The 25,423-nt window shown below is 47.1% G+C and overlaps 13 protein-coding genes across 13 annotated transcripts; 9 read left to right on the top strand and 4 right to left on the bottom strand.

Annotated features, from left to right (window-relative positions):
• Positions 1-763: 763 nt before the first annotated feature.
• Positions 764-1,984, top strand: GLAREA_05404 (Heme-dependent peroxidase; the record flags this gene model as incomplete). Its single annotated transcript, XM_008078693.1, has 3 exons — positions 764-1,295; positions 1,347-1,720; positions 1,772-1,984. The coding sequence occupies 3 exons, from the start codon at positions 764-766 to the stop codon at positions 1,982-1,984; spliced, it is 1,119 nt and encodes a 372-aa protein (XP_008076884.1).
• A 719-nt stretch (positions 1,985-2,703) lies between these two features.
• Positions 2,704-3,622, top strand: GLAREA_05403 (AhpD-like protein; the record flags this gene model as incomplete). The annotated part of the gene is made up of 4 exons (XM_008078692.1): positions 2,704-2,898; positions 2,978-3,208; positions 3,268-3,446; positions 3,520-3,622. The coding sequence occupies 4 exons, from the start codon at positions 2,704-2,706 to the stop codon at positions 3,620-3,622; spliced, it is 708 nt and encodes a 235-aa protein (XP_008076883.1).
• A 284-nt stretch (positions 3,623-3,906) lies between these two features.
• On the bottom strand, positions 3,907-5,305 carry GLAREA_05402 (Nudix; the record flags this gene model as incomplete). Its single annotated transcript, XM_008078691.1, has 4 exons — positions 3,907-4,062; positions 4,112-4,707; positions 4,754-4,919; positions 4,979-5,305. 4 exons carry the CDS (start codon positions 5,303-5,305, stop codon positions 3,907-3,909), a joined length of 1,245 nt encoding a protein of 414 aa, XP_008076882.1.
• A 431-nt stretch (positions 5,306-5,736) lies between these two features.
• GLAREA_05401 (beta-carbonic anhydrase, cab) lies at positions 5,737-6,352 on the top strand (the record flags this gene model as incomplete). Its single annotated transcript, XM_008078690.1, has 3 exons — positions 5,737-5,842; positions 5,890-5,954; positions 6,008-6,352. 3 exons carry the CDS (start codon positions 5,737-5,739, stop codon positions 6,350-6,352), a joined length of 516 nt encoding a protein of 171 aa, XP_008076881.1.
• Positions 6,353-6,914: 562 nt separating this feature from the next.
• GLAREA_05400 (Galactose mutarotase-like protein) lies at positions 6,915-10,301 on the top strand (the record flags this gene model as incomplete). The annotated part of the gene is made up of 4 exons (XM_008078689.1): positions 6,915-7,066; positions 7,125-8,868; positions 8,918-9,645; positions 9,692-10,301. The coding sequence occupies 4 exons, from the start codon at positions 6,915-6,917 to the stop codon at positions 10,299-10,301; spliced, it is 3,234 nt and encodes a 1,077-aa protein (XP_008076880.1).
• A 1,402-nt stretch (positions 10,302-11,703) lies between these two features.
• On the top strand, positions 11,704-13,067 carry GLAREA_05399 (glucan endo-1,3-alpha-glucosidase agn1 precursor, putative; the record flags this gene model as incomplete). The annotated part of the gene is made up of 2 exons (XM_008078688.1): positions 11,704-12,467; positions 12,518-13,067. 2 exons carry the CDS (start codon positions 11,704-11,706, stop codon positions 13,065-13,067), a joined length of 1,314 nt encoding a protein of 437 aa, XP_008076879.1.
• A 533-nt stretch (positions 13,068-13,600) lies between these two features.
• On the bottom strand, positions 13,601-15,709 carry GLAREA_05398 (uncharacterized protein; the record flags this gene model as incomplete). The annotated part of the gene is made up of 1 exon (XM_008078687.1): positions 13,601-15,709. One exon carries the CDS (start codon positions 15,707-15,709, stop codon positions 13,601-13,603), a length of 2,109 nt encoding a protein of 702 aa, XP_008076878.1.
• Positions 15,710-16,547: 838 nt separating this feature from the next.
• GLAREA_05397 (RmlC-like cupin) lies at positions 16,548-17,201 on the top strand (the record flags this gene model as incomplete). The annotated part of the gene is made up of 3 exons (XM_008078686.1): positions 16,548-16,579; positions 16,630-16,705; positions 16,752-17,201. 3 exons carry the CDS (start codon positions 16,548-16,550, stop codon positions 17,199-17,201), a joined length of 558 nt encoding a protein of 185 aa, XP_008076877.1.
• Positions 17,202-17,345: 144 nt separating this feature from the next.
• GLAREA_05396 (FAH) lies at positions 17,346-18,193 on the bottom strand (the record flags this gene model as incomplete). Its single annotated transcript, XM_008078685.1, has 3 exons — positions 17,346-17,773; positions 17,825-18,036; positions 18,108-18,193. The coding sequence occupies 3 exons, from the start codon at positions 18,191-18,193 to the stop codon at positions 17,346-17,348; spliced, it is 726 nt and encodes a 241-aa protein (XP_008076876.1).
• A 587-nt stretch (positions 18,194-18,780) lies between these two features.
• Positions 18,781-19,450, top strand: GLAREA_05395 (uncharacterized protein; the record flags this gene model as incomplete). The annotated part of the gene is made up of 2 exons (XM_008078684.1): positions 18,781-19,227; positions 19,289-19,450. The coding sequence occupies 2 exons, from the start codon at positions 18,781-18,783 to the stop codon at positions 19,448-19,450; spliced, it is 609 nt and encodes a 202-aa protein (XP_008076875.1).
• A 576-nt stretch (positions 19,451-20,026) lies between these two features.
• Positions 20,027-21,541, bottom strand: GLAREA_05394 (uncharacterized protein; the record flags this gene model as incomplete). The annotated part of the gene is made up of 1 exon (XM_008078683.1): positions 20,027-21,541. The coding sequence occupies one exon, from the start codon at positions 21,539-21,541 to the stop codon at positions 20,027-20,029; it is 1,515 nt and encodes a 504-aa protein (XP_008076874.1).
• A 700-nt stretch (positions 21,542-22,241) lies between these two features.
• GLAREA_05393 (PWI) lies at positions 22,242-23,647 on the top strand (the record flags this gene model as incomplete). Its single annotated transcript, XM_008078682.1, has 5 exons — positions 22,242-22,345; positions 22,399-22,489; positions 22,539-22,703; positions 22,756-23,238; positions 23,288-23,647. The coding sequence occupies 5 exons, from the start codon at positions 22,242-22,244 to the stop codon at positions 23,645-23,647; spliced, it is 1,203 nt and encodes a 400-aa protein (XP_008076873.1).
• Positions 23,648-24,615: 968 nt separating this feature from the next.
• Positions 24,616-25,299, top strand: GLAREA_05392 (uncharacterized protein; the record flags this gene model as incomplete). The annotated part of the gene is made up of 2 exons (XM_008078681.1): positions 24,616-24,957; positions 25,051-25,299. The coding sequence occupies 2 exons, from the start codon at positions 24,616-24,618 to the stop codon at positions 25,297-25,299; spliced, it is 591 nt and encodes a 196-aa protein (XP_008076872.1).
• Between the last annotated feature and the right edge of the window lie 124 nt (positions 25,300-25,423).

Raw genomic sequence — 25,423 nt, 5'->3', positions numbered from 1 at the left:
GCAATCCTTCTGAGATGGATATAAAGAAAAGTAAGATGTAGGGATCACTTGTTCAACATTCGCTCTCACGCGAGAGGCTCAATGTGGTCGAGGTGAAACTATGCTAGTCTTAAATAACTAGTACCAGTATGAAAAAGTATACTACAAAGCTCATATGGCGTTACTTTTCCCCGTTTGATGCCATAAATCTTGAAAGATAATGATCCGAGATCGGCTCACATTCCGACTAATGAAAGTCCAAATCCATATGACCAATCACAAGCTAGGTATTTCTAGTGAGTCCAGGTATGAACGGTTGCCACAAGGTCTCTTTTCAAGGGTCTTTTTGAGCCTCAAGCTATACAAATTTTATAGTAACATGACTCACAGTACTTTCTAAATAGGCAAATTGAATATGAATATGTCAGCGCATACTTCGGGAAGCGATTCATGTTATTTGTTAGCATCAAACCCCTAGATTCTAGTCAAATCCCGTTTGTCGTGCCGTGCTTTAACAGATTTTGTCGCGAGAATGTTCCGTAGGCCCACAGGGTTCGTCGGCGCATTCCGTGCTTATCCGTTCAGGGTCCGAAAAAAGAATAATTTACTTAGTCGTCGCCACTGCGTGTCAACAAGACTAGATAATTGACATTCACTCTCACCTTCGATTCTTTTTAAGAAACACAACACCCTTCCCAAGTTTAAGCTGAAGCTTGTCGCAAGTCTTTGAAGCTTTTGCTCATCGCATTTGGTCCACATCACGTATCTGGATACCATCTTCAGTATGTCTTCCTCCGCTACACGAACATTCGCCCGCGTGGCTCTCAAGACGAGACCATCAGGAGCAGCTCTGCGAACAACTGCTCGCAACACAGCCTTTACCCTGCCTCGACAGGCATTCCGCCAACAATCGAGACGCGGATACGCCTCTGAGCCAGCAGCGAAATCCTCATCTGGACTTTATCTCGGTATCGGCGCCCTTGCTCTTGCGGGTGGTGCTGGTTTCTACCTCCACTCCGGCGAAAGTCTGCTTAAGGGTTCATCAGGCGAGACCGCAGGCATCTTCACTCCAAAGCAAGAGGATTACCAGAAAGTCTACGATGATATCGCGAAGCTACTGGAAGAAAAGGACGATTATGATGATGGAAGCTATGGACCAGTCTTGGTGAGATTGGCATGGCACGCCAGCGGAACCTACGACAAGGAGACTGGAACTGGCGGAAGCAATGGTGCTACCATGAGATTCGCTCCTGAGGGTGACCACGGTGCCAATGCAGGTCTGGTTGCTGCTCGCGATTTCCTTGAGCCTGTCAAACGTAAGCCCACTTTTGAAATCGACTGTTAACCCATCTGACAATGCACTGTAGAGAAGCACCCATGGATTTCCTACTCCGATCTCTGGATTCTTTCTGGCGTCTGCGCAATTCAAGAGATGCAAGGACCAGTCATCCCATATCGACCTGGCAGACATGACAAGGACATCGTTGCTTGCACTCCTGATGGACGACTTCCAGATGCTTCCCAGGGAAACAAGCACCTGAGAGACATCTTCTACCGAATGGGCTTCAACGACCAAGAAATTGTTGCTCTTTCTGGAGCCCACGCTTTGGGACGATGCCACACGACACGCAGTGGGTACGAGGGACCATGGACTTTCTCCCCAACGGTTGTTACCAACGAGTATTATAAACTCCTGTTGAACGAGAAGTGGAGCTGGAAGAAGTGGAATGGTCCTAAACAGGTATGTCAATTATACCCACCGTTGCAGAACCACTGCTGACATCTTGAACAGCTTGAGGACAAGACCACCAGGAGCTTGATGATGCTTCCAACTGATATGGCTATCGTGACCGATAAGACCTTCAAGCAATGGGCCGAGAAGTACGCCAAGGATGAAGAGCTCTTCTTCAAGGACTTTTCCAACGTCATCGTCAAGCTTTTCGAACTCGGTGTTCCTTTCGCTGAGGGCTCTGAGAAGATGACATTGAAGCCAACCAACGTCTAAACATTTCACCAAATTAATTTATACCCTAGATCGTACACGAGTCGTCCTTTGAGATGCGATTAGACGTTTAGATGGATACCGATAGATATGGAGCTTGGAGTTTCGAGCAATGGAGGCGGGTAGTATTTGATCGCCATTATGGGCTTTGTGTTTTATTTGGTTTCGACTGTACCCTTCTGCTTCTCGCGAGCACAGTGCGGTAATGGTTTTTCCTTGATGTGTCCTTTCCTAGATGTAAACTAGCATCATAAACGATAATTGGAGACTTAAACAAACCAATTCCCCTTCTTTACCCCGCTTCCGATATGATGTGACACAGTTACTATTCGACTTTACCTTCTTCCTTGTAATGTCAACCCGACGAAATCTCTTGTGCTGTGAGATTGATCAATCCTGGACTGGTAGCTACTCACAAATCTACGTCTATGAGGATGCAGGACGTCTATTTAAGAAGACCAGCCAGCTCATCTTCCGCCTAGCCCACAACTAATTACTGTTCCTGCTCCCTAACCCCATGCGGCCCGATCCCATTCGCCTGCATCGAGCCTTCACATCAACCATGCCCAACGCAACAGGGTTCCCCGCAAAACTCCCAGATGCATCTCATACCTGGCTGTGCCACATCTCCTTTTCATTTGTCGAGAAAAGAAACCTTTTTCCGCTAACCCCATACTTGTGTCTGGTTACTCATCCTCACCCTCATCACGTAAACCCTGATAATGGATTTCCTCAAGCGCAAGAAAAACAAGGATAAGAATACCACTGAGGAGAATCAAGCGCTGAACAGTGGAGATCTGGAGATTTATCGCGCCGGCGCTTTTGAAGGCGATCCTCCCACGGGGAGTTTCTACGCGCCACAGCCTGCGACTAGTGCGTATGCGGGGGAGACGTTAGTTCAGAGGGCTGTTAATGCTGTACATCATCTATTTCCCCACAATCTTTTCGAGTTCCAAGTGGATTCCAGGAATTGTATCAGCTGACACGTCACTTCAGCCTCCAGCGCCGAAGCAGAAGAAGAAGATGAGTAAACAGAAAGGAGCGAAGATGGGAGGTGCTAAGGAGGAAATTGATATTGCGGAGAATAATATGGATGATCCGGCGCATCAGACTATTTATGGACGCGGGTATGATATGAGGAAGAGGGTGGTGGGAGAGGAGTATGTGGCGAAGGCTTTGGAAGCGGGGAGTAGTGATTTTTTGAGACCTTTGCAGCAGTATGCTACGGTATGTTCTTCCTCTTCTGTTCTTTTGATTATAAGAAACAGTTTATTAATGAGAGATAGGAAGCTGCGTGGGGCACTATATGGACACGCCCAGGTCTAGAGTTGAAGACTAGAAGTTTGCTTAATTTGGTTATGTTGACGGCGTTGAGTAAATGGACGGAATTGGGAACTCATGTGAGGGGTGCGGTGAGAAATGGTGCTAGCGAGGTTGAGATTCGGGAGACGCTATTACAAGCTAGGTAAGTTGAAGACCCAACATATTGTTGAAAGGGAGCATGATTTTCTTGATTGGCCAGCTGATACTTCGAACAGTGCGTATTGCGGTATGCCAGCTGGAATGGAAGCTTTTCGAGTCGCGGATCGTGTGTTGAATGAGATGGAAGAGAAAGGCGAATTCATTAGAGATAGAGATTAAGGCTTTAGATGGATAGTTGTAGATAGTAGCTTATCGTAGATATCAGAAGAGTCTCTTGAGAACTTCTATATTCATCCTCATAAGCAAAGCCACCTGCGCGAATCTCGCTTGAGATGACCTGATAGAACTATTGCTTTCTGTGTTCTCTATGCGTAGCCTACTTTTAAAGGCAAAAATATCGTTCGCAATGAAATGATTACTTAACGAGATAATATTGTTGCTGGGTTTTATTCACTGCTCAATGTGTAAGGCTAACATACAACTATATGATTACGTTCTAACTTCTAAATCTTTGAATCTGACTCTGAGTTCGGAGCCGGTAGTCGAGACTTTCTAAGATCTGCTTCTGCGAGCCCTACCTCACCTGGGGCTTTTTTGACTAATTTGCCCATTGCAAAGAGGTTTTTGATCATATTCTCATCTCCAATATGAAGATCGTGCTAGTTCATTAATACCAGCTCAAAATAATATAGAAGTTATCTGACTTACCTCAAACTGAGGGTCCTCGCCATATGCGACCCTGGCAGCATCTACAAGCATTCGAGCTGTCATTCCCCACACTTTGTATCTTTCTAGTTCGGGGCCCTCATCTTCTTCCGCCATACTCGATTGACCGGCGTCTCTGACCTTAGGTTTGGAGACTTTCTGGTTTGTGATTGGAACTTGAAAAGTGTGCATTCTCCAGGGGCCCTCATGCCACTCAATCCATTTACCTTCATACCACTTTCCCGCAGCCTTCTCTCCTTCCGGCGTCTCATCACTCGGGGCTAAAAAGTTGTGGAGAGGCGCAGAAAATACAGCAGCTACCTCTTTCGCATCTAAACGGGGTATCATGTTTTCTTCCACACTTGCATCTGAGTTGCCGTCGGCTTGGTCGGCATGGAGAATGGCTACGCATGGTCTTACAGCCAGACCAGTCATAGCTAGGGAATGCGGAAGCTCGCAGAGATGTTCTAGACGGAACGGTTTTGGCAGGGAGGAAGAAGAGAGCGGAAGGCCAATTTCTTCGAATGCCTCACGCCTCGCAGTTTCCCAGGGGGTTTCGGTGATCATGTCGGCCTTGCCTCCAGGGAAAGCCGCATGTCCTGGAATCTCTTAGAAAATAGACGGCCCGAAAGCAAAATAGATTACCAGAGAAATTTCTCAGAGAAGTAGATCTCATGGTTATTACCACCCGTAGATCACCGCGCCTATCCGAAAAAAGAAGAATCAGAACGGCGGCGCGGCGGCTGAGTGGTAAACGATCCCATATGGGGAATGGAGGTGGTTTGTATGCTCTGAGTCTCGCAATCGCGGCCTGAGTGAGATTAGACTCTTTCCACTGTATGTGCATTGAAGGGCATGATCAGTACTAACCAAAGATCTAGCTGTAAGTGGCGCCATGCTACCTGCGTCGTAATATTGGGCTTCTTGAATGCTAGAAATAAGCTCGGCTACTTCATTGCTGGAGATTTGAATATCCTCATTGACATCACAATGAACAGTCTCTTCTTCTAGTGAGTCTCCCATCCCAGAAAAAGACCGACCTAATCCGAGAACATAGTGTCCTGGATCTGGAATCTGACATCCACCGTTCCCTCGGTTCTGACCGTCACTAAGGCCCTTGCCCCTCCGATTTCCAGCCGACAGAATGCGGGGTGAGCACGGCCCACCAGCCCGAGATCTGTTTGCCATCCGTGCCATCTCTCTCGTTCTGTCCTCGAGGCTTTATTATGAGTATCCTTCACTAAACATATACCACCTAGCATTACCTAGATCCGTGTCTTTATTGACATGTAAGCTATGACCTATCTAGTATCTGATGCCCGGTGCCCAGATATGGTGCCATGCTTCCCAATCCCGGGTGGCAGTATTCCGATCCAGCAGACTCGTTCAACGACTTAGAGGGGTTTGCGATTGCGCAATCCAGCCATTCTTTGTCTACACTGACCGAAGGAGATTAGATCTGCAATCGAGAGCCTTGTACGGTACAACTGTACACAGTAGAATGCTGTTATTCGTGTATAAGAAGCTACACTTCCCATACGACCCTTTCTTTAACATGAGTGTACTACACCATACGCCGAGCAACAATTGATAAAAAGGAAGCGAACCCCGTTCGCAAATATCATACCATGGCGACTCCAGTCCAAGAAAATCTCATCACTTCGAATAAGTCATACGCTGCTAATTTCGATAAAGGCCACTTGCCTCTTCCTCCTGGAAAGCGATACACAGTTGGTGTGTACTCGTTAATCTCCGTGCTCTTTTTCATCTAACATTCGTAGTAACTTGTATGGACGCGCGAATTGACCCAGCCGCAGCTTTTGGGATTGATCTTGGAGACGCACATGTCAGTGACTGGAGCTAGTAGCCCTTTGAGTATTGGGACTGACAGTCCGTCAGGTGATTCGCAACGCAGGCGCGTCTGCCAAAGATGCTCTTCGTTCGATCGTGATCTCTCAGCAGCTCCTTCAAACACAGGAGGTACTGCTGGTTAAGCATACTGGCTGCGGGATGCTCACGTTCCAGAACAGCGATGCTACCTCGATCGTTGAGAAGAATCTAGGCCCAGAAGCTGTAACAGCTGTGAAAGACCAGTTTGGAGGAGACTTCCTCCCATTCAAGAACTTGGAGGAACAGGTTAAAGAGGATGTTGCGTGGCTGAAAGAAAACAAGGCGATTGGGTCAAACGTGACCGTAAGTGGCTGGGTCTACGATGTTACAACTGGCAAGGTGAAGAACGTTTGAAGATACACCTAGGTACAGAGTGGTAACTATTTGAAGGGGAATTTACTTGAAGAGATGTATTGCTTCTGTAATTTCGAGTTGTAGAATATGTAGCCCGCGAAGGTTACCTGAGTATTTTGTTATCATTCCACATTTGCGAGTAAATTCGAGTAGACTAGCCTCCCAAGTATTGAATGCACTACTATCTGTTTGTAACCTATAAGAACTTAGGCGTGATTTGTGTACCTGCATACAGATAGATTAGCACAGCTTATCTTATCGACCTACTTTTCCTTGTAAAGCTTTCCTAATACTTTCTGTCCTGTTACACGCTCATTCTCGGGTTCCTCTGAATCCGGGATTACATTACGAGAGTTTACAATCAATTAGATGGAAATGTTGGTCTTCGCCGAGACAAAATTGGCGGGGCCCCCGCCATTCGACGGGAGCTTTGACTCCATCACACGGCTATTTGTGGAACGTCGAGCCCTTGACATCAACCCGCAGGAGCTGCGTGTAGCTCTCTCCTCTTTTACCAACTCAACAACATCTCCAAACTAGCACTTCACTATTCGCCGCAATCATGGGAGGCGAAACATTCGAAATTGCTAAGCTCAAGAGCTCATACCCAAAGTTGTCCGCTCATCCAGTGGGCCAATGGATTCCCAACATCTACAAGGATAGGATTGGCATGTTCACTGGTGGAGGCCAATATGAAACCAAAAATCTACGAGCGTAAGCATATCGAGAACGCATGGAAGTGCACAAGTACTTTGATTAACTCTTCTCATAGGATGCTGACCGAGGGGAGTGCTTCTGGTGAACCTCACGTCAAGCTATCTGTATGGGATGCACCCGACCTGACTCGACCAACCTTCAAAGAAGCAACCAGCCACAAATTCGAATCAACATCTGTAGGCAGCTGGTTCGGTCCGTCTTGGTCGACTCATTGGTTCAAGGTCCAGCTTACGGTTCCCAAAGAGTTGTGCAAGAAAGAACTCCTGGAACTGCGCTGGGACGCCAATAATGAGGGCATGGTATGGACCGAAGATGGAAACCCGCTCCAAGGGCTGACCGGTGGCGGGGAGAGGACGGAATGGATACTGCCAAAGAAGTTCAGAGATGGGAAAGAGCACACCATATATATCGAGATGGCCTGTAACGGCATGTTTGGAAATGCGCCAGGCGGGGACTCGATCCAACCCCCTGACCCAAACAAGTACTTTCAATTGAGCAAGGCGGAGATCGTTGCAGTAAACGTGGAAGCCCGCCATCTGTATATTGATATGTGGGAGATTGGTGATGCGGCACGAGAGTTTCCTGCCGATTCTTGGGAGCAACATAAAGCACTAAAAATCGCCAATGATATTATTGACGCTTTCGAGCTAGGTAACCAAGATTCAATCTTGAAAGGCAGAAAGATTGCACAGGAGTATCTTGGAAAGAACTCTAGCTCTTCCAAAGTCTACGATTCCGGAACCGAGCCTATCGTTTATGGTGTTGGACATTGCCACATAGATACATGTTGGCTTTGGCCATGGGCTGAGACTAAGAGGAAAGTAGCCAGGTCTTGGTCTAACCAGTGCGATTTGATGGACAGGTATCCAGAACATCGATTCACTTGCTCGCAGGCGCAGCAGTACAAGTGGCTCAAGCAGTACTATCCATATGTCTTTGACCGTGTCAAGGAAAAGGTCAAGAAGGGAACATTCCAACCTGTTGGCGGCAGCTGGGTTGAGCACGATACCAATATGCCAAGTGGAGAGTCGTTGGTACGCCAGTTCGTTTATGGTCAGAGACTGTTTGAAAGTAACTTTGGAGAGAGGTGCCGGACATTCTGGCTCCCAGATACTTTTGGCTATTCTAGCCAGCTTCCTCAACTGTGCCGTTTAGCGGGTATGACACGATTTTTCACCCAAAAGTTGAGCTGGAACAACATTAACAAATTCCCACATACTACATTCAACTGGGTTTCTCTAGATGGAAGTCAAGTCATTTGTCATATGGCACCGTCTGAGACGTACACCGCTGAAGCAAACTTTGGGGACGTGAGGAGATCTGTTACTCAGCATAAGTCTATGGACCAGGATAATACCTCGTTATTGGTTTTCGGAAAGGGTGATGGTGGTGGGGGCCCAACTTGGGAACATTTGGAGAAACTCCGACGATGTCGTGGAATGGCTGATACTGTTGGTCTTTTACCTCGAGTCCATCTTGGGGAGGGTGTCGAGGAATTTTTCGATCGGCTCGAAAAGAAGGCTTCCGAAGGCCTGGACTTTGTCACTTGGTACGGAGAGTTGTACTTTGAGTTGCATCGCGGTACATATACTACTCAAGCAAACAACAAACGTAACAACAGGAAATCCGAAATCATGCTTCATGACATTGAACAGCTCGCTACCTTGGCTTCTATCAAGTCCGGGTATAAATATCCAAAGGAAGATATTGACGACATGTGGGAGGCTGTGCTTCTCTGCCAATTTCACGACTGTCTTCCTGGAAGCTCTATTGAGATGTGCTATGATGATAGCGATGAGGTAAGATCCAGAGTTAATGTTTCCCTGATAGCCTGCTAATAACTCACAGCTCTACGCAAAAGTGTTCAAGACAGGGGAGAAGATTTTCAAGGATCTACAAAGCGTTCTAGGGGTTCAAGATGTGAGTCCTACTTCAGGGGATAATCTTCTGGCCCTGAACACAATGCCTTGGCATCGCCGGGAGATCATCAGTATCGGTGAGAACAGGGCTGGCGTTGCCTGTGGAGAAGGAAACTTGCTCAACATCAAAACATTCAAGATTACAGAGACGCCCGAGGTTACCGTCGAAGAAGTCAGGAAGGGGGTTTTCGTTCTTCAAAACGACCAACTCCGTGTATCGGTCGAGGATGGTTACATAAGCTCTTTGTACGATCGGAAAGCAGAGAGAGAGGTCGTTGCCAAAGGGGGCAAAGCTAACCAGCTGGTGATATTTGACGACAAGCCATTGTACTGGCAAGCGTGGGATGTCGAAGTGTACCACTTAGACTCAAGAAAAGAACTGTCCCCTGGAACGACCAAAATATTCCAAGCCGATGCTCATCAAGTAAGCGTTGTAACTGAAACGAAAATTAGCGATAAAAGTTGGATCAAGACATACATAAGTCTCTCGGCAGCATTCAAGGGCCAACAGTCGTATGTTGAGATGCACAGCGAGGTAGAGTGGCAAGAGAGTATGAAGTTCTTGAAGGTGGAGTTCCCAGTGGATGTCAGAAATACCGAAGCTTCATATGAGACCCAATATGGTGTTGTTCGGAGACCAACTCACTACAATACAACGTAAGTAAAATTTCTTGAAGAAGCAAAATCTTACTGACAGACTTAGTTGGGATATGGCCAAATTTGAGGTATGCTGCCACAAGTTTGCCGATCTTTCGGAGCATGGGTACGGTGTATCAATTCTGAATGATAGCAAATATGGTTTTGCTACTTGCGGCAATCTGATGCGCCTTTCTCTTCTTCGTGCACCAAAAGCGCCAGATGCGCATGCAGATATGGGACGCCACCACATCCGATGGGCTATTCTTCCACATACTGGTGATCTTGGACCTACAACCGTTAGGACGGCATACAACTTCAACAATCCTCTAAAGCTTGCTCAATCCACAACGCCCATCACCCCAGCGACTTTCAGCAATCCAATCAAGCTTATTGGAAATCCCTCATTGATTCTCGACACAATTAAACGAGGAGAGGACGATGAAGATGTCTCTCGCGGCGAGCTTCCCAAACGAAAGGGTAAAAGCGTTGTCCTACGAATTTATGACAGTTTGGGAGGTACAAGCAAAGGTACGATTGAAACTACCTTGAACGTCAAGAAGGTCTACAAGACCAATATACTGGAGGATGACGAAGACGAAATATCGATATCAGACGGCAAGATCGACATTACCTTGAGACCATTCGAGGTGGCAACGTTCAGGCTGCAACTTTAAAGTTCTTTGGGGACGAAACAGAAGAGGTATGAAATATTAGTGTCAGGGCGAGTCGAAGATACTCGGATATGATTATTGCAACTAGATATTATGGTTAACGAATAGCACACTTAGGAGAAGATTAAGCAGGGGGCTCTAAATTCAGATGCACTTGTGCCTTTCGTGACTGTAATTCAAATATTGAGCTGGTTATTTGAAATATGGACATGAGCTGAAGTGGCAAGTGCCATCTTTACGAATCAATGGTGACTATCAAGGACTTCATTAAACCCGAAATGGATTGCGATGGCCGAAGCAATGACTTAAGTCCTGTGTGGTAATACAGTCTGGTCTATTGTCAATACGCTAAGCGAGATTCGGCTCAAGCATAAACAATAGGATCTTATTACTTGCAAGAGATGAGATCATTTGGTGAGCTTGCAATTGGGCATCAAAGTGCGAGTCTCTCGTTTTGTACGTCAAGCAGGCATAGGAGGTAAGGATTGCCGGAGGATTGTCAGATATAAGATGGACCTAGGTCACATCGATCTCTTCGCCTTGATCGATATTGGCTGAGTGGAACGAGCTTCCCAGACCCAAGCACCCTTTCCACTCACTCATCTTCTTGTGGCAGCGACTTATACGAGCTCAGATTAGTCAATCACCTTCGTTTTTTGATGCTTATTTTCGATAAAATCCGCTTGTTCCATAATGTCAGCAGGAAGCGAGACTACTCCCCTTGGTAGGAACTCGTTCTCCGAAGCGAGCCGATCCACCCTAACTCGCTCTGCATTAGAAACAGAAAAGAATATCATTGGTTTTCTTTTCATCTACTGCTATCAATAGATGCCATTGATCGCTAGCTGATCGGTATTCCGAAACGGTGTTGCTGCGAGAATCGTACGTCTATCTTTAGCGAGAAATGGCTTTGTGCTACACCGAACCCATAGGATTCACGAATCGCCCATATTTCGCGTGACTTGGCATCCGGCTCAGGATCACGAACCAGGTGAGGTTCGACTGAGGTAGGCAATGCTGTGCGAGGGAAGTTCATGCGGGTCATTTACAGTACCTCGTGGTAGATCAATCCACCACCACCACCGACCAAATATGCTACCGTGAAAAGATGCGTCCAGTTTGGGGAAATGATTCTACGTACTGCTTCTTTATACATTAAAGGCTCTTCGCACAATCCTGTAGATCTATCCTGCGTCCTGAACCAAAAGTTGAGAGAACGTGATCTATATGGTGCGTTCGTTTCGTGGCTTGTGTAGTACTTAAATAAAGGGAGAGCGTCTCACGTTTTGAAGATCATACCAACTTATATCGATAATAGTCTCTTCTTACTTTCATTGTGTTTGTTCTTTTTATATTCTTTTCTTTTCGTCAAGTTTTTGCGTGCTTGGACACCAAACACAACATTATGCAGTACATCTTTTCTATTGCCCTGGCATTGGCAACACTACCAGCAGCTATCAACGCCAAATCAGTCTTCGCTCACATAGTCATGGGAAATACCGCGGCTCACGATGTCACTCTCTGGACGAAAGACATCACTCTTGCCAAAGAAGCCGGCATCGATGCTTTTGTCCTTAACATGGGATTTGGCGATTCCAACATCCCTCCCCAAGTCGCCAATGCCTTCTCAGCAGCAGAAGCCGCAGGTTCGGATTTCAAACTTTTTTTCGCGTTCGATTATCTAGGTGGTGGGAAACCGTGGCCGGCAGGTCCAAGTGGCGAGTTTTCTCAAAGTGTCATGGGCATATTGGAAAAGTATAAGGAGAGTCCCGCTTACTTCAAAGTCGAGAACAAGCCTTTCGTTTCGACGTTTCAGGGGATTGATAATATGGGTGATTGGGCTCCCGGAGGGACCATTCGATCGGCAGTTGGAGATGTGTTTTTTGTTCCGAATTGGGATGGTACGGGTCTTGAGAAAGTTCAAGCTGCTAAGGATAGTATTGAAGGATTCTTTCCCTGGGGGATGTGGCCGACTGGTGCTTCTAATATGACGACTGATAATGACCTTCACTGGAAGAATGGTCTTGAGGGAAAGAGTTTTATGATGGGTGTTTCGCCTTGGTTCTTTCACAGCGGTGCTGGGGATTTGAAGCCTTGGGTTTGGAGAGGCGATGATCTTTGGGCGGATAGGTGGGCTCAGACACTTGAAGTCAATCCGGATTTTGTTCAGTATGTACATTCTTTCCCCTTCGGTCTGCCCAAATCTAAAATATAAACAGAATTGTAACATGGAATGATTACGGTGAAGCACACTACATCGGTCCTCTTCCATCTTCCGAATCTGAGATTCCTGATGGCTCTAAACAATATGTCAAAGACTACCCTCATGACGAGTGGCGTAATTTCCTTCCTTACTACATCTCAGAGTATAAGAACGGGAAAGGAACCACTCAAATCGAAAAAGACAAATTGCAATTCTGGTACCGAACCTCTCCTAATACCGGCAATTCCTGTGGGGTGACTGGAAACACCGCAAGTCAAGGCCAAGCAGTCGTCGCCGATGGTAAAGTCATGGAGGACGGTATCTTCTTCAGCGCTTTGTTGAAAGAAGATAGCGAAGTGTCGGTGCAGATTGGAGACGGGCAAGAAGTGGTGAAAGAGGGAAAGAAAGGAATCAATCATTGGAGTGTTCCATTAGGAGGTCATACTGGGACGCCCATCTTCTCGGTGAAGAAGAGTGGTCTTACTGCCAAAGGGGCTGAGATTACTGCGACCTCGAATTTGGAGGGCGGATGTGTGAATTTCAATGCTTTTGTTGGAGGTGCTTAGATCGGGGCAGAATTCTGAGGCTGGAGGTTGGGGGTTGCTTGGTTTGGTTTGTTCTCAGTTCTTTCAGGTTTACATAGTTACATGGTTTGCATGCTTTTCTTTTGTCATTTCGGGGCGACGTCAAGAATGGGTTTTCATTATTTCACTTTTTCATGTACATCAAATTCTCATCAATAGATTCAATACTCAAGCGCGTAGATAGTTATAGAACTCAATTTTGAAGACTTTCGATCGAATTAGAACAAGCCACAAATTTATCTTGCACAGGTGAGATGGGCCTCGGATCTTGAAACTGGAATAATGACCACAACAGATGACTTGGAGACCAGCAGAAACACTTGCTAAAAGATAACGAGACAAACATAACTTTGCCAAAATACACTAAGAGTAAGCACCACGATATTTTCCACAAGTACGCTTTACCAGCTATATTATACATAAATAATTGTTACAATGTCGCATCAACCCCTCAGTACCAAATTTATGACTCTTTGAAAGAACTAAATAGCACGACATGTATCAACAGCTTTCCCTCATAGCCATTCCGTTCCATCAGGAACTGGTGCAAGAGTTGGCGAAACACCAGGGCTATAGTTGTAATTTGGAACGTCTCCGCTCGCATTTCCATTGCCAAACCCACCGGCAGATAAAGGCAGTGGTCCACCAACTGGTCCGAACCTATTTGTAAAACTGCTAGGTGTTGCAGGACTACTCGCCCCAATACCAGCAATGCCAGGCTTGATCGTAACTGCCGAACTCGGTGGACTTTCGTAGAGAGCTCCTCTCATTTCAGTATCGACCGGTGGCTTAGGTACCGAGGCGGGTGTAATGTAAGGTACCTCGTCAATTCCCATAGGTCCAAGGTTCTTAGTAGGTTGTCCTGCTAGCTTAATACCTCGACTTAATATTTCTCTTCTTCGTTCTTCTTTCTCTGCCTGCAATTTTTTCTCCTTCCGTTCTCGCCTTTCTTCTTTTGTCTTCCACCCTGCGACACCTCTCAATGTCGTGGCGATACCCGCTGCAACACCATTTTCTGTAGGAGGGGATGTGTTCATGTTCCTGTAGGCTTGAGATTCATTTGCGGAGAGTGGGAATGGTGTAGCTGGTCCTTGATATGTGCGCTGATGATTAGTGATGATTAAGCCACTATTCTTCCTCTTCTTCTCATTGCGAGAAGACGACAGCCCAGCGATTCGCATCGTAGTATTGGCAATGATACTCAACACGCCACCATCTTTACTTGATGCTGTGTCAACCTTGTCTTCTTCAGCCGTGCCATAACTCATAGTCTTTGAAGTGCCGTTATAGTCGGGATGAGGACTTTTAAGTGGGTGTTTCCCTGTGCTCCAACCGAATTTGCGGTACTTGGGAACCTTTGGCGAGACAAGTGCCGACGGTTTGTCCTCTGCTTCGGAACTCTCAGGGATCGGATCTGTGGATGGGAAGAAATGAGGTTGAGATGTAGAATGAAAATCGGGGAAGGGCGTGAGGGGTGTATTCGCTGTTGGCGTCGGAGAGCCTTGATAGTCGGAAGAGGTAGGACTGTGGAAAAACGTCTGGCTGCCTCTGGATGTTACCGGAGAGGATATCTCATCGACACCTCGAGCAAAAGATTCCCGCGCTCCTTCTAGAAGAGAATTTGCTCTTTTTTGAATTGTAGGACTGAAGTGAACTTTAGAGCGCTTTGTACTCGGTTTTGTTCCTATTGTGAGCTGTTGATATTGCTTGGACGAATTGACTGTTTCTAGAGAGGTCGGTGATTTTGACTGTGTGCGATCTGCAACTGGTTCTACTTCGTGAGATGGCTGGGCTCGTTGTTCTATTCCGAAGTCAGATGGCCTAGTATTCAACATGTCATATACACTCGTGATCTGTTCCGAGGATCTGACCTCCGGTGGTGCAGGACGAGGAGGTTGAATTGCTCGTGGTTTTCGTGGTTCTAATCTATCACTGCTTGCACTAGTCATGTTTGTTTCTGGATATTGCTGGTATGAGCTGAATACCGCTGGCTGTGATGTAGGCGATAGCTGACCTCCTTCTGCGGGATTCGTACGATAATCTAGCCAGCTCTTACCCCTCAGACTTGTCCAGCTACTTCGGTTATTGGGATCAGATAGCGGGCTCTTTTGACTGTATTCGCTTGAGCTATCGGAGAACGCAGAGCTCTGCTGTAGCTGTTCATAGTGCAAAGGCAGCAATCTTTCTGACATAGCCGAGACTCTCATATATTGCTGGGAAGCCTCCATTGACTGGGTGAGTGGTACATCCCCCCGGTTCATCTGAGGCCACGTTTTCATGCTTGAGCCTAATGGTGGCCGGGGAGATACCAAAGGGTGGTCGTCGTAAACAAATGTGTTAGGAACAGTACCACAGATGGGTGAGAGAGGAAGGTCATCGTAAATATGCGAAGTAAGACTGCCAGTCCTCGAGCGACTTCTATTGATGTTCTCTTCTCTATTGTCTTGTTGAGCCAGGTCGAATTCGAATGGAGGGAAGAGACTTGCGGTGTGCTCTCCAACCAAAAAGACAGGAAGCTTGGCCCTTGAAGGGATTGAAAGCTCGTCTAATTTATGTCTTTCTAGAGAGGAAGTAGAGTGATTGTGATGCTTGACATATGGCAGCCTCAAGCCGGAGTTCACCATGATGAAAACCTCGCAAGATCAACACCAGGGAAAATGGATCATGCAAGAGAAAGCTCACTGTGAGGCAAATCAAGATAGTAAATATAAGGCCTAAGTATTTCTAGGAATCCCGAGAGAACAAAGAAGATGGTGGCCATGATGTTGTCGAGTAGCATCTAATTCTAGGATGAGCGAATTCGGCGATTTGCAACAAAGGGAAAAAAAGTGAGGAATTCTGATGCAACGAACGCAGAAATATTCTAGAAGTTATTTAACGCCACTCATATAAGTCCCGAAAGTTTGTCGACTTGTACGATCGGTTTAGGATTTTCTGACCATGTCACACTCATGACACAGCCATAAGTTCTAGACTTCGGCATCGTTCTCAACATATGGAGTTTGCGTGAGAGAACAAAGGAAATCTGCGGTGCATCAAACAATGGGAGTTGGATATGTACGGGCTTCGTCAAAGGCTTCATTCCACAAGCAATCTCTTGCAGTGCGAAGCCAACATGCCTTGTCCACCACTATACAGGAGAGAAAGTAGGTTAACTTCATGAATTGCCACCCGAATCGCTGGTTGATCACCAAATTATGGGTCCCGTGGTTGGTATGATACACGACTGAGTGTATAGGTGGAAGTTGTCGCAAATACAAATGGGGAAGAAAGGCGTCCCTTTGATTGATGTCTCGAGACGGACAAGAAAGAAGCGAGGTCGGAAAAGGGGCCCATCGGAGATAAGCAAGACCCTGCTTGGAAATAGAGGGGTTGGTGGGGCAAATAGCTATTATATCATGACCCATACTCGAGTGGCTGATTCTCTTCAAGACTCATCAATAAAACAAGAGATCAATCAAAATGCTTGGAAGTCCGTTAAATCTGCCCAAGTGGTAAGCTTTGTGATGAAGAGATATGGAAAAGAGTACTGACTGGTCCATAGGCTTGAGGAAAACTCCCACTTGTTGAAACCACCAATCAATAATTATTGCGTTTACAATGAGCATGTTACTGTGATGGTAAATATCCCGTTCTTTCTTTCGATCCAATCTCACGTTTGAATAGATTGTGGGCGGTCCAAATGCGCGAACTGACTATCACATTAATGAAACCGCGGAGTACTTTTTCCAACACAAAGGCGCAATGATTCTCAAAGTCGTCGAAGATCACACTTCCTCTAAGCCGAATTTCCGCGACATTGTCATTCGAGAAGGCGACATGTTCCTCCTACCACCGAATACCCCGCACAATCCGGTTCGCTTTGCAAATACTGTCGGGATTGTGCTAGAGCAACCCAGACCAGAGGGAAGTTTGGATCGGTTGAGGTGGTATTGTAAGAGTTGCGGAGAGGTAGTGGACGAGGCTGCTTTCCATTGTACCGACTTAGGAAGTCAAATCAAGGAGGCAGTAAACGGGTTCAAGGAAAGCGAACAGAGGAGGAAGTGCAGCAAGTGCGGAACGATGGCCGAGAGCGCACCACTGCCTGGGGAAATAAAAGATCCAAACTTGGAATAAGGAAGATATCGTAGAGACGATATCAACGGGCATCAGGACAGCATTAAGCAAATTCGAGCAGCGCAAGTGGGATTGGAGAGAGCACATCCAAATTGTAGGATTAATACGGGTATCTAATTGTAATATTTACTGTGTCCAACTGTTTTACGTTTCTGCGAACTCGTATGTACTTGTCGACTCCTCGACAGCCACCTCAATCTTGGACTCTGGCAGCTCCTTTCCGTTGACCTTCAAACCGGCCGTCATGACATCTCCTGGCACGACTGGCCCAACACCCTTTGGTGTGCCAGTAATCACGATATCACCCTTTTCCAGTGTCATGACCTTGGAAATATCGCTCAGTATTCTCGGGATTTGGAACAGCATCAAGTTGGTAGAATCCGACTGCTTCGTTTCACCGTTCACCTTGAGGTATATATCGACGTTATGAGGATCTGGAATCGAGGATTTCGGAATGATTTCGCTAATTGGAAGGAAGGTATCGAAGCCCTTTGCAATGTCCCAGGGAAGACCCTTCTTCTTCGCTTCGTTCTGGGCATTCCGTGCAGTCATGTCAATACTGAGAGCGTAGCCTGAAATATGGATTAGCCGCTGCGGTCAAATAGTAGGACAATTTTACGTACTCTCAATTGCATCCAGAGCACCCTTTTCATCCGAAGCGTCGAGGTTCTTGACTTGCTTTCCAAGAATTAAGGCTAGCTCAATTTCATAATGCAAGTCAACACCCTTGGGCCTTATCACCGGCCCGTCGCCAGGAGCGAGGATTGAAGACGCCGGCTTGAGAAAGAAAAAGGGCTGCTTTGGCCGCACATTGTTCAATTCTGTGACATGGTCGCTGCAATTGACTCGATTAGCATTGTACCTGTTTGTTTGCAGAGCTGTAGCTCCAAGGAGCTAGGGACGTACGCATAGTTCCTGCCAATGCACACAACCTTCGACGCTTTCTTTAAAGAGGCCATTGAAGCAATTCCCCGGCGAAATATGAGAGACATGATAGAAGGCAGCGAAAAGGTTGCGGGGTAAGAGTTATATAGCCAATTGACTGTATATACAAGGTGGGTGGACAAAGGTGGACAAATGCCATACCACAGTTGTCGGCGCTCAAATGTGATTCCGGCACCGGCTTTTCGGCTTATTGACTAGGCAAGTGTCCCCTGTCAGATCGGGGTCGGGTTACCCAGATTCTGTCAGCCTCGCTGTGGCTGGAAGCCTAGTTTAGCGGCTTGGTTCCGTCCACGCATCTCGGCAATAGCGTCATATTAGATCGCCAATCTGCAAGTGAGTTTTCGACTCCTCACGAGACACACGCTCTAGAACCAAATTCGTCCACGTCGCGGTACAAGCTACTTCCAGACCGCCTTTCTACTTCCCATATTTCCCCTCGGTCTTCTCAGAATAACTTCTTTCTCTGCAAGCTCTCTGTCCTTCTCCACAATCCTGCTGCAACGCTGCAACGCTGCAACGCAACCAGTCCAGTCCACCACCAGGGGAAGCATCGCCGGGAATTGCAACTACTGCACCCCACAACCACGCACACTCTCAGACACGCAAGCTCTCCACCCGCGACGTGATTGCAAAGATGGAGGCTCTTCAGATGGCTCAGGTCCTTGCAGATCTCTCGAGTCTCCAGAACACAGTTCGTCGACCCCCCTTATCTTCCACCTCCTCTTACTCTTCCGTCGGGCCTACTTCTCGGGCTTCCTCTCCTCCTCCCACTTCCGCTCCTCAAAATACACCCTCTACGAACCAACCTCACTCCTCATCTTCTCAGGATCCTGCCGCTGCCTCGGCTTTGGTAGGCGCCAACAAGCAGGCGCCTGAGACGCATCAACGACGTAGATCTAAGGGCTGGCTTCCAGAACCAGCTCAGTTCGATAAACTCGGACGTCGCAGACTCACAACAAAGTCGCCAAGTTACAACAATGGCACAAGGAGCCCGATTCCAATTGGTTTGCCGAGAATGGGATCTAGCTTCTCCTCTCTTCCAAGCAGTGGTGCGGCGACACCTACCTCCAACAATGAGCCTGTAAGCTTCCCCGAGTCTTTGACTTCTGAAATCTTGAGCCAGCTACTAATACTTCATATAGCAAGACGAAGATATGAACCGTGCTAAGAAGCTTCTTGAGCTCTACGAAATGCGCGGAAAGTTCAAACAGATGGGCGACACCGGACTCGCACGAGCGAAGGAGAGAGTCGATAAAGCCACCGCCGAATCGGCACAAAAGGCTCCTTCCACCCCTCGTTCCTAGTTCAACACCTTCTGGTTCGGAGGATTGTATAAATAATCATCATTACTGGGTTCATTGTTAACTTTGTTGTAATGGGTGTATTACTGATAATTGCTAATTGTAATGGAAAATGGGCACTGGGTTTGGGGTCTAGGGAGTTGATGGGCAATCAAAAGCCGGCGGGCACTGGGTATTGGGAATAACAGGCGTTGAAAACAGAGAGTGACGGTTATATATACCCTTTGGCTCAGGTTTCAGGTGTCGATGATAGACATGCAACAATGTAATAAAAACTCACGTCTCTGACCGATTAATAGGGGCTTCACTGCGCATATGGACTTCTGGGAACTAAGTGCACTACGCCTTGAAATGACAATTATCACACTGGTTTCCAACAGCGATGTTAATTTGAAATGATACTCTGCTCAGAAGGACCTAGCTCAACTCCCTGTGCAGTTCACTGTTTTGGTAAGCTCGAGACCACTGCTGTCTTTCGATTGGTTGCTACACGATACCATCTAGTTGCCTTCCGGCTGTGCGGAGAACATTTAACATATTGTCCGAAGGCCTAGTCAGGTTCCTGCAATAATCTCTAGGCTATCCAGTTATAACACTGGTGGCTTCGGGCACAATAAAGGAATCTGTCACTGCCAACTTCAACAAATCCCGAGTAGGCTTAGCTAGTTTCCTACCAACTACCACGCTCAGGATCGGTCTTCTCAGCAAAGCCTTTCTCGCTTTTCGAACCCCTTTGTTCACCGACGCTCCTTTTCTCTTTTTCATTTTGTTGGGGACAGTAGGGATGCTTGGTATACCCGTGCCATCGATTGGTATCCCCAGCTCTGGAGGCATAGAGGATGGAAAAGGAACTGCTTCGATGTCGACTAGCCGTGGAGCAGCTGACTTGTTAGGAATCCCAACGGACCTAGCGACCTCGGTTCTTATTGGGGATGAAGGAGCGTTTTTTGAGTTGGACGGTGCTTGTGCAGCTGGCACTTCGATAACCTCATGTGTAGCTTGTATTTCACCTGCTTGGCCCACCGCCAGAGCATGCTTGATGTTTCCAGGAGCAGTGCTATCGTTGAGAGCACCATCTTTTGTACTATCCGAAGTTGCTTTTATCTCGTGCTCAGGTGGAATTTCCGTGGCCGGGCTCTTCTCGACAGCTTTGCGAGACCTCTTTATTGCCTCCAGTCCACAGGGATCATCATCATCGTTCGCGGGTCCATCAGAAGAATTTCCATCATTAAGGCGATTCAGATTTTGTCGAGGGGAATGAGTAACAGCTGCTATGGTTTGTGTTTTAAGCGAGTCAGAATCTGAGCTCTGTTCCACACTTAGGGGGTCAGATAAGTTAGAGCATGACCTCAGCGCCTTACGGCTTGCCTTCTCATAGCCTGATATGCTAATTTTTGGAGAAGATACTTCGATCCGTGGTGGTTCGTAGCGTTCCAGGTTATTATGCAACGCAACTGTGCTGGCGTGGGAGATTGGTTGCGGATGGTGTTCGACCTCTCTATGGCTCAAGACTGCAGCTTCACGGCCACCAATTGGAGAATCCGGAGCCGACTGTAACAGAGGAAGGACTGATGTGACAAAAGACTCTCTGCTGATGTATCCATATCGGGCGAAATCCAATGGTGTTGTTGGACTAGAAGGATCTTTGGTACGAATGCCATCTGCGGAAGCATCAACCGCTAAGGAGAGAGGAGTCAGCGGGAAGTCGAGACAGGAAGGGTTTTGAACAATGACAGAGTCTCGAGTTTGGCTAGACAGGCTCTCTTCTTCCTCAATCCTGGAAAGTCCGTCCTCGGTCGTAGAAATGGAGGTGTCTGGATTTTCTTTGCGGGTCGACGGAATGCCACTCTGGATGCCCCCACCCAGTGCTTTACGCAAAGAATCAACCGCACCTAGGCGAGGCGATTCGACGAGGTGCAAGAAAGGCTGCTCTCCCTCGGATGATCTGTTCGGTGTTGAGTTTGGAGTTGCGGTGTCAATTTGGGCAGCAAAGCTGTCAACTGAAGCGGCCTTCAAGATAGTAGTAGGAGGTTTTTGGACGGATGAGGTAGGAACAGAAATAGGCTTGCGATGAGACCAATTGATAATTCCCATCGCGAACCCTGTCAGAGAGAAAATAGATACGAAACGAATGGATGACTTAAGAAGTCCAAAAGGGGGATCTAATGTGTTTGAAAAGGGCTACATCTTTATTGAGTCACAAGTGATGAGCAGAGCGTTTACCTAGGTTCTCGACCGGATCGCGCCTACCCTTCATAGATATCATAACTGAAATATATCGTACCCTCCTGGCTACTATCCTATCGCTATGACAGGTCCCACGTAGATACCTACGTACCTGAGATAGTCTTCAACATCGAAACTCCTGTGCTTTCTAGCTAAATACCTATAGGCACTATAAATACCCAGCGAACACATCCATCCTGTATATCGAAGATGCCACTCAGCAAAGGTTGCGGATGATTATTGGAGCGGCAATACGTACACATTGTCGTTTTACCTTACTTGTCTACATCTCTCGTGTCCGAACAGGATACTTCGCTGCCACGTTAGATAACGAGAAACGGGTTGTATAGGCTGAAAGTCTCAAGTCGTTGGCTGCGTTGATTCGAGACGATGATTCTCGGTCCGGAGGCTCCGACTATGTCCCGGCTCGGATGTAACTCACTGATTCAGCCGAGATGTTTTTATCGGATGGACTGGTCAGAGCTTCATGACTTGCGATACTTACATCACATCACATTCTCTTACCACCACCCCTTAGTCGCACAGGTTGTGGACAATATCAGTAATCATGGCAACCTCCGTGGACGCCAAAATCCAAAAGTCGACCAAATTCCCTGTAGAATTCAATCAGAAGGTTGATATGCAGAAAGTGAGAACGGAAGTTGTTAAGAAGTATGCTTCCTTGGTCAGCAGATGAGGAGAGCCAGAAACTGATCGCTTTACAGATGGATTGCAAGCAGGATATCCGATATACTTGGCAACGAAGATGATGTGGTCATTGAGATGATTTATAACCTCATTGAAGAGAAACGCTTCGTAAGTGTAACATTCTTGCTTCCCAACACGCCAAGCTGACTTGTTCGAGCCGGACATTAAAAAGATACAAATTCAACTCACGGGTTTCCTCGATAAAGACACCGCCAGCTTCTGTAAAGAATTATGGAAGCTATGCTTAAGCGCACAAAGCAGTCCACAGGGCGTACCGAAAGAACTTTTAGAGGCAAAGAAGCTGGAAATTATTCAGGAAAAGGTATTAGCCTACTTCTGGATCTGTCGAACACTACGTCTAATAACAACTCCAGATTGAATCCGAGAAACTCGCAGAACAAGCTCGAAAGCGCCGTGATGACGAACAAAATCGGGAGCGTGACATCAATGCTATTAGACAGAGAGAACGAGGAGACCGCGGCCGTGGTGGCCCAGGGCGTGGAGGAGATAGCTGGCGTGGGGGTCGAGGAGGACGTGGAGATGATAGAAATAGGGAATTCGATCGGAGGCCAGGAAGAGATTTTGATCGTAGAGGTCCCCGTCATTCAAGGTCACCTCGCAGGCGCGACTCAAGGGAACGGTCTTACAGAGCACCTCCATTACGAGAAGCAGATACGTATGTTCCACGTGGTCGGGGTGAACCAAGGAGAGATATGAGAGACCAGCGAAGAAGGCCTTCGGAAAGCGTATCTCCTCCACCGAAACGTGAAGCGTCAGAATCCCGCTCCCGATCCCCTCCCAGACGTCGTTATAGATCGCAGTCTACGTCGCGGACGCCTCCTCGCAGAAGAAGATCTGTAAGCCGATCAAGGTCACCGATTAGACGCAATTCTTACCGAGGACGAGGTGCACATAGGGGGGCCAGAAGTCCTGACCGAGGGAATCGACGTCGAAGATCACCATCTGTGGTCAGCTCAGTTTCTCGCTCACCACGGCCTGGTAAAAGAAGAAGGTCGCCATCAGATTCAAGCAGTCGATCACCTCCACCCAGAAGACGTAGAAGGAACTCAAGCTCTGTCTCGAGATCAAGATCCATATCGAAGACCAGATCTGTTACTCGATCCAAATCTCGGCCAGCTTCTGTTTCCCGCTCGCCCAGCCCCGCTCGATCTCGTAGTAGGGAGCGGGCCAGAGAGACATCTACACCAGACGATAATACAGAGACTCGAGCTCGTAAGGGTGGTGAACGTGACGAACGTCGGCTAACTCGAAGCTACAGCCGAAGCATAACTCCTCGCCCACGCCGCCGTCGTAGTTCAACTAGAAGCATCAGCCGAGATGGAAGAGATCGTAAACGCCGTCGGTCAGTAGAACGCTACACGTCAGCTGGTAGGAAGCGAAGAGATTCCTCTCCGGTATCCTCACCCGTAATTAAGAATGCTGGTAGAGCCGATACCGAGGAATCGAATCAACCAGGCTCTCCTATGCGAGGCTTACAAGATAGCAAGGCCGACGAGGTTGGTAGCGCTTCATAACAGTACAGAGACACTTTTCTTTATGGCGTCGTTTATGAGCTCGAAAGTAATACATGGAGGCAAGCTGACAATTCTCCTGGCGGCAGAAAATCAAACCTCGAATACAAGCAAGCCTACTACGAGAAAGACTACTCAGAGAAAAAATCAAGAAGATGAGGACATCAAGTATTGATCCCTTGAAAGGCTCTAGCTAACCCATTCGAAGAACCTGTGAATTTGATCGAAAAACATTTAATGACGTGGATACATTGCTACCTTGGTAGATAGCTAGTTTATCAAAACACAATTAGCTTAAACAGTATTCAACAAGTATTACTAGTTACTTTTGGATTCAATAGAATCAATTGTTCCAGAGGCTCTGAGACTTCACCTCAAATATTTCAAGACTATGAGACTTAGCCTATTCTATGTGTATACTAAAATTGTTTGCTTTGATATAAAACTATCTATCTTAAAACATCATCCGTTCTAAATTCAAGTGCGAGCAATAATGTGAAGTTGGAGAGCATGAGAGCTTGACATATTGAAATTCAGGAATGCGTTCGGCGATAACGATAAGGAACACCCCCATGTCAGCCCAGATTATACGTACAGTACCGTCGCGTCTCCCCAAATACCTATAGGCGCCTATACTTCTTACCGTTCACATCTGCATTTACCGCAACACATCTGGTCTCTCAAATCTGCCAACTGCAAAACATGACAGAAAACATTCCTCCTCAACTTCCGCCCGCATCTGCTCCTACAGCAGCAGCAGATATTCCCGGACAACCCTTCTACGAACGAACGCGCCTACACCTCAAAGACCTCCTCCACAAGAAACGGCAGCTCGAGCGGTCTCTTGCCACGACTGAGGAAACTATACTTAATAAAGAGACTGAATATTTAGAAGATACGCCAGCTGGGAATATTATTGTGGGATTCGAGAACTACACGAAGAATGTGGGTGTAGGAGGTGGAGGAAGGAGGGGCAGAGGCCTTGGAGATGGAGAGGGTGGAAGAGTGTTTACGAGGAGTAGTGTTACTTTCAGGGGTGGTGATGTATGTTCTTCCCTTGCGTCTTGGTGGACGATATTTTGGATTTTGGTGGGGCGTATGGGAGATGCTATTCCACGATGCTAATACTACAAACAGGATTCTCCCAGTAATACGGCACAATCTACGCCTATGGCAGCGATGGCCCCTACCCCGCTGAGTACAAGTTTTGCAAAGGGCGACGGTGCCTCAAATCATGCCACACCTACGAGCGCCACATCGGCCTCGAGGACGGGCAATGGAGCTGGGAAGAAGAACAAAAAGAATGATGATAGTGATGGGGAAGGCAATGGAAATGGAAGAGACGTCAAGAAAGTTAGGACAAACTTTGGTGCTGTAAGAAAATGAGATTCTGCGAAACAAGAGCTGGGTTTGGTGGATGTCAAGGCACCATGAGGAGAATTTGGGTACAATATCTGGGGTGTTGATTATAACTAACTTGCATGGCGCCTGGCGTTATGAAGTCTGGAAT

This window comes from Glarea lozoyensis (genome assembly GCF_000409485.1).
Source record: "Glarea lozoyensis ATCC 20868 chromosome Unknown GLAREA10, whole genome shotgun sequence".
Classification (NCBI taxonomy): Eukaryota; Fungi; Ascomycota; class Leotiomycetes; order Helotiales; family Helotiaceae; genus Glarea; species Glarea lozoyensis.
The sequence above is the reverse complement of the archived record's forward strand: the minus strand, read 5'-3'. Positions and strand labels throughout refer to the sequence as shown.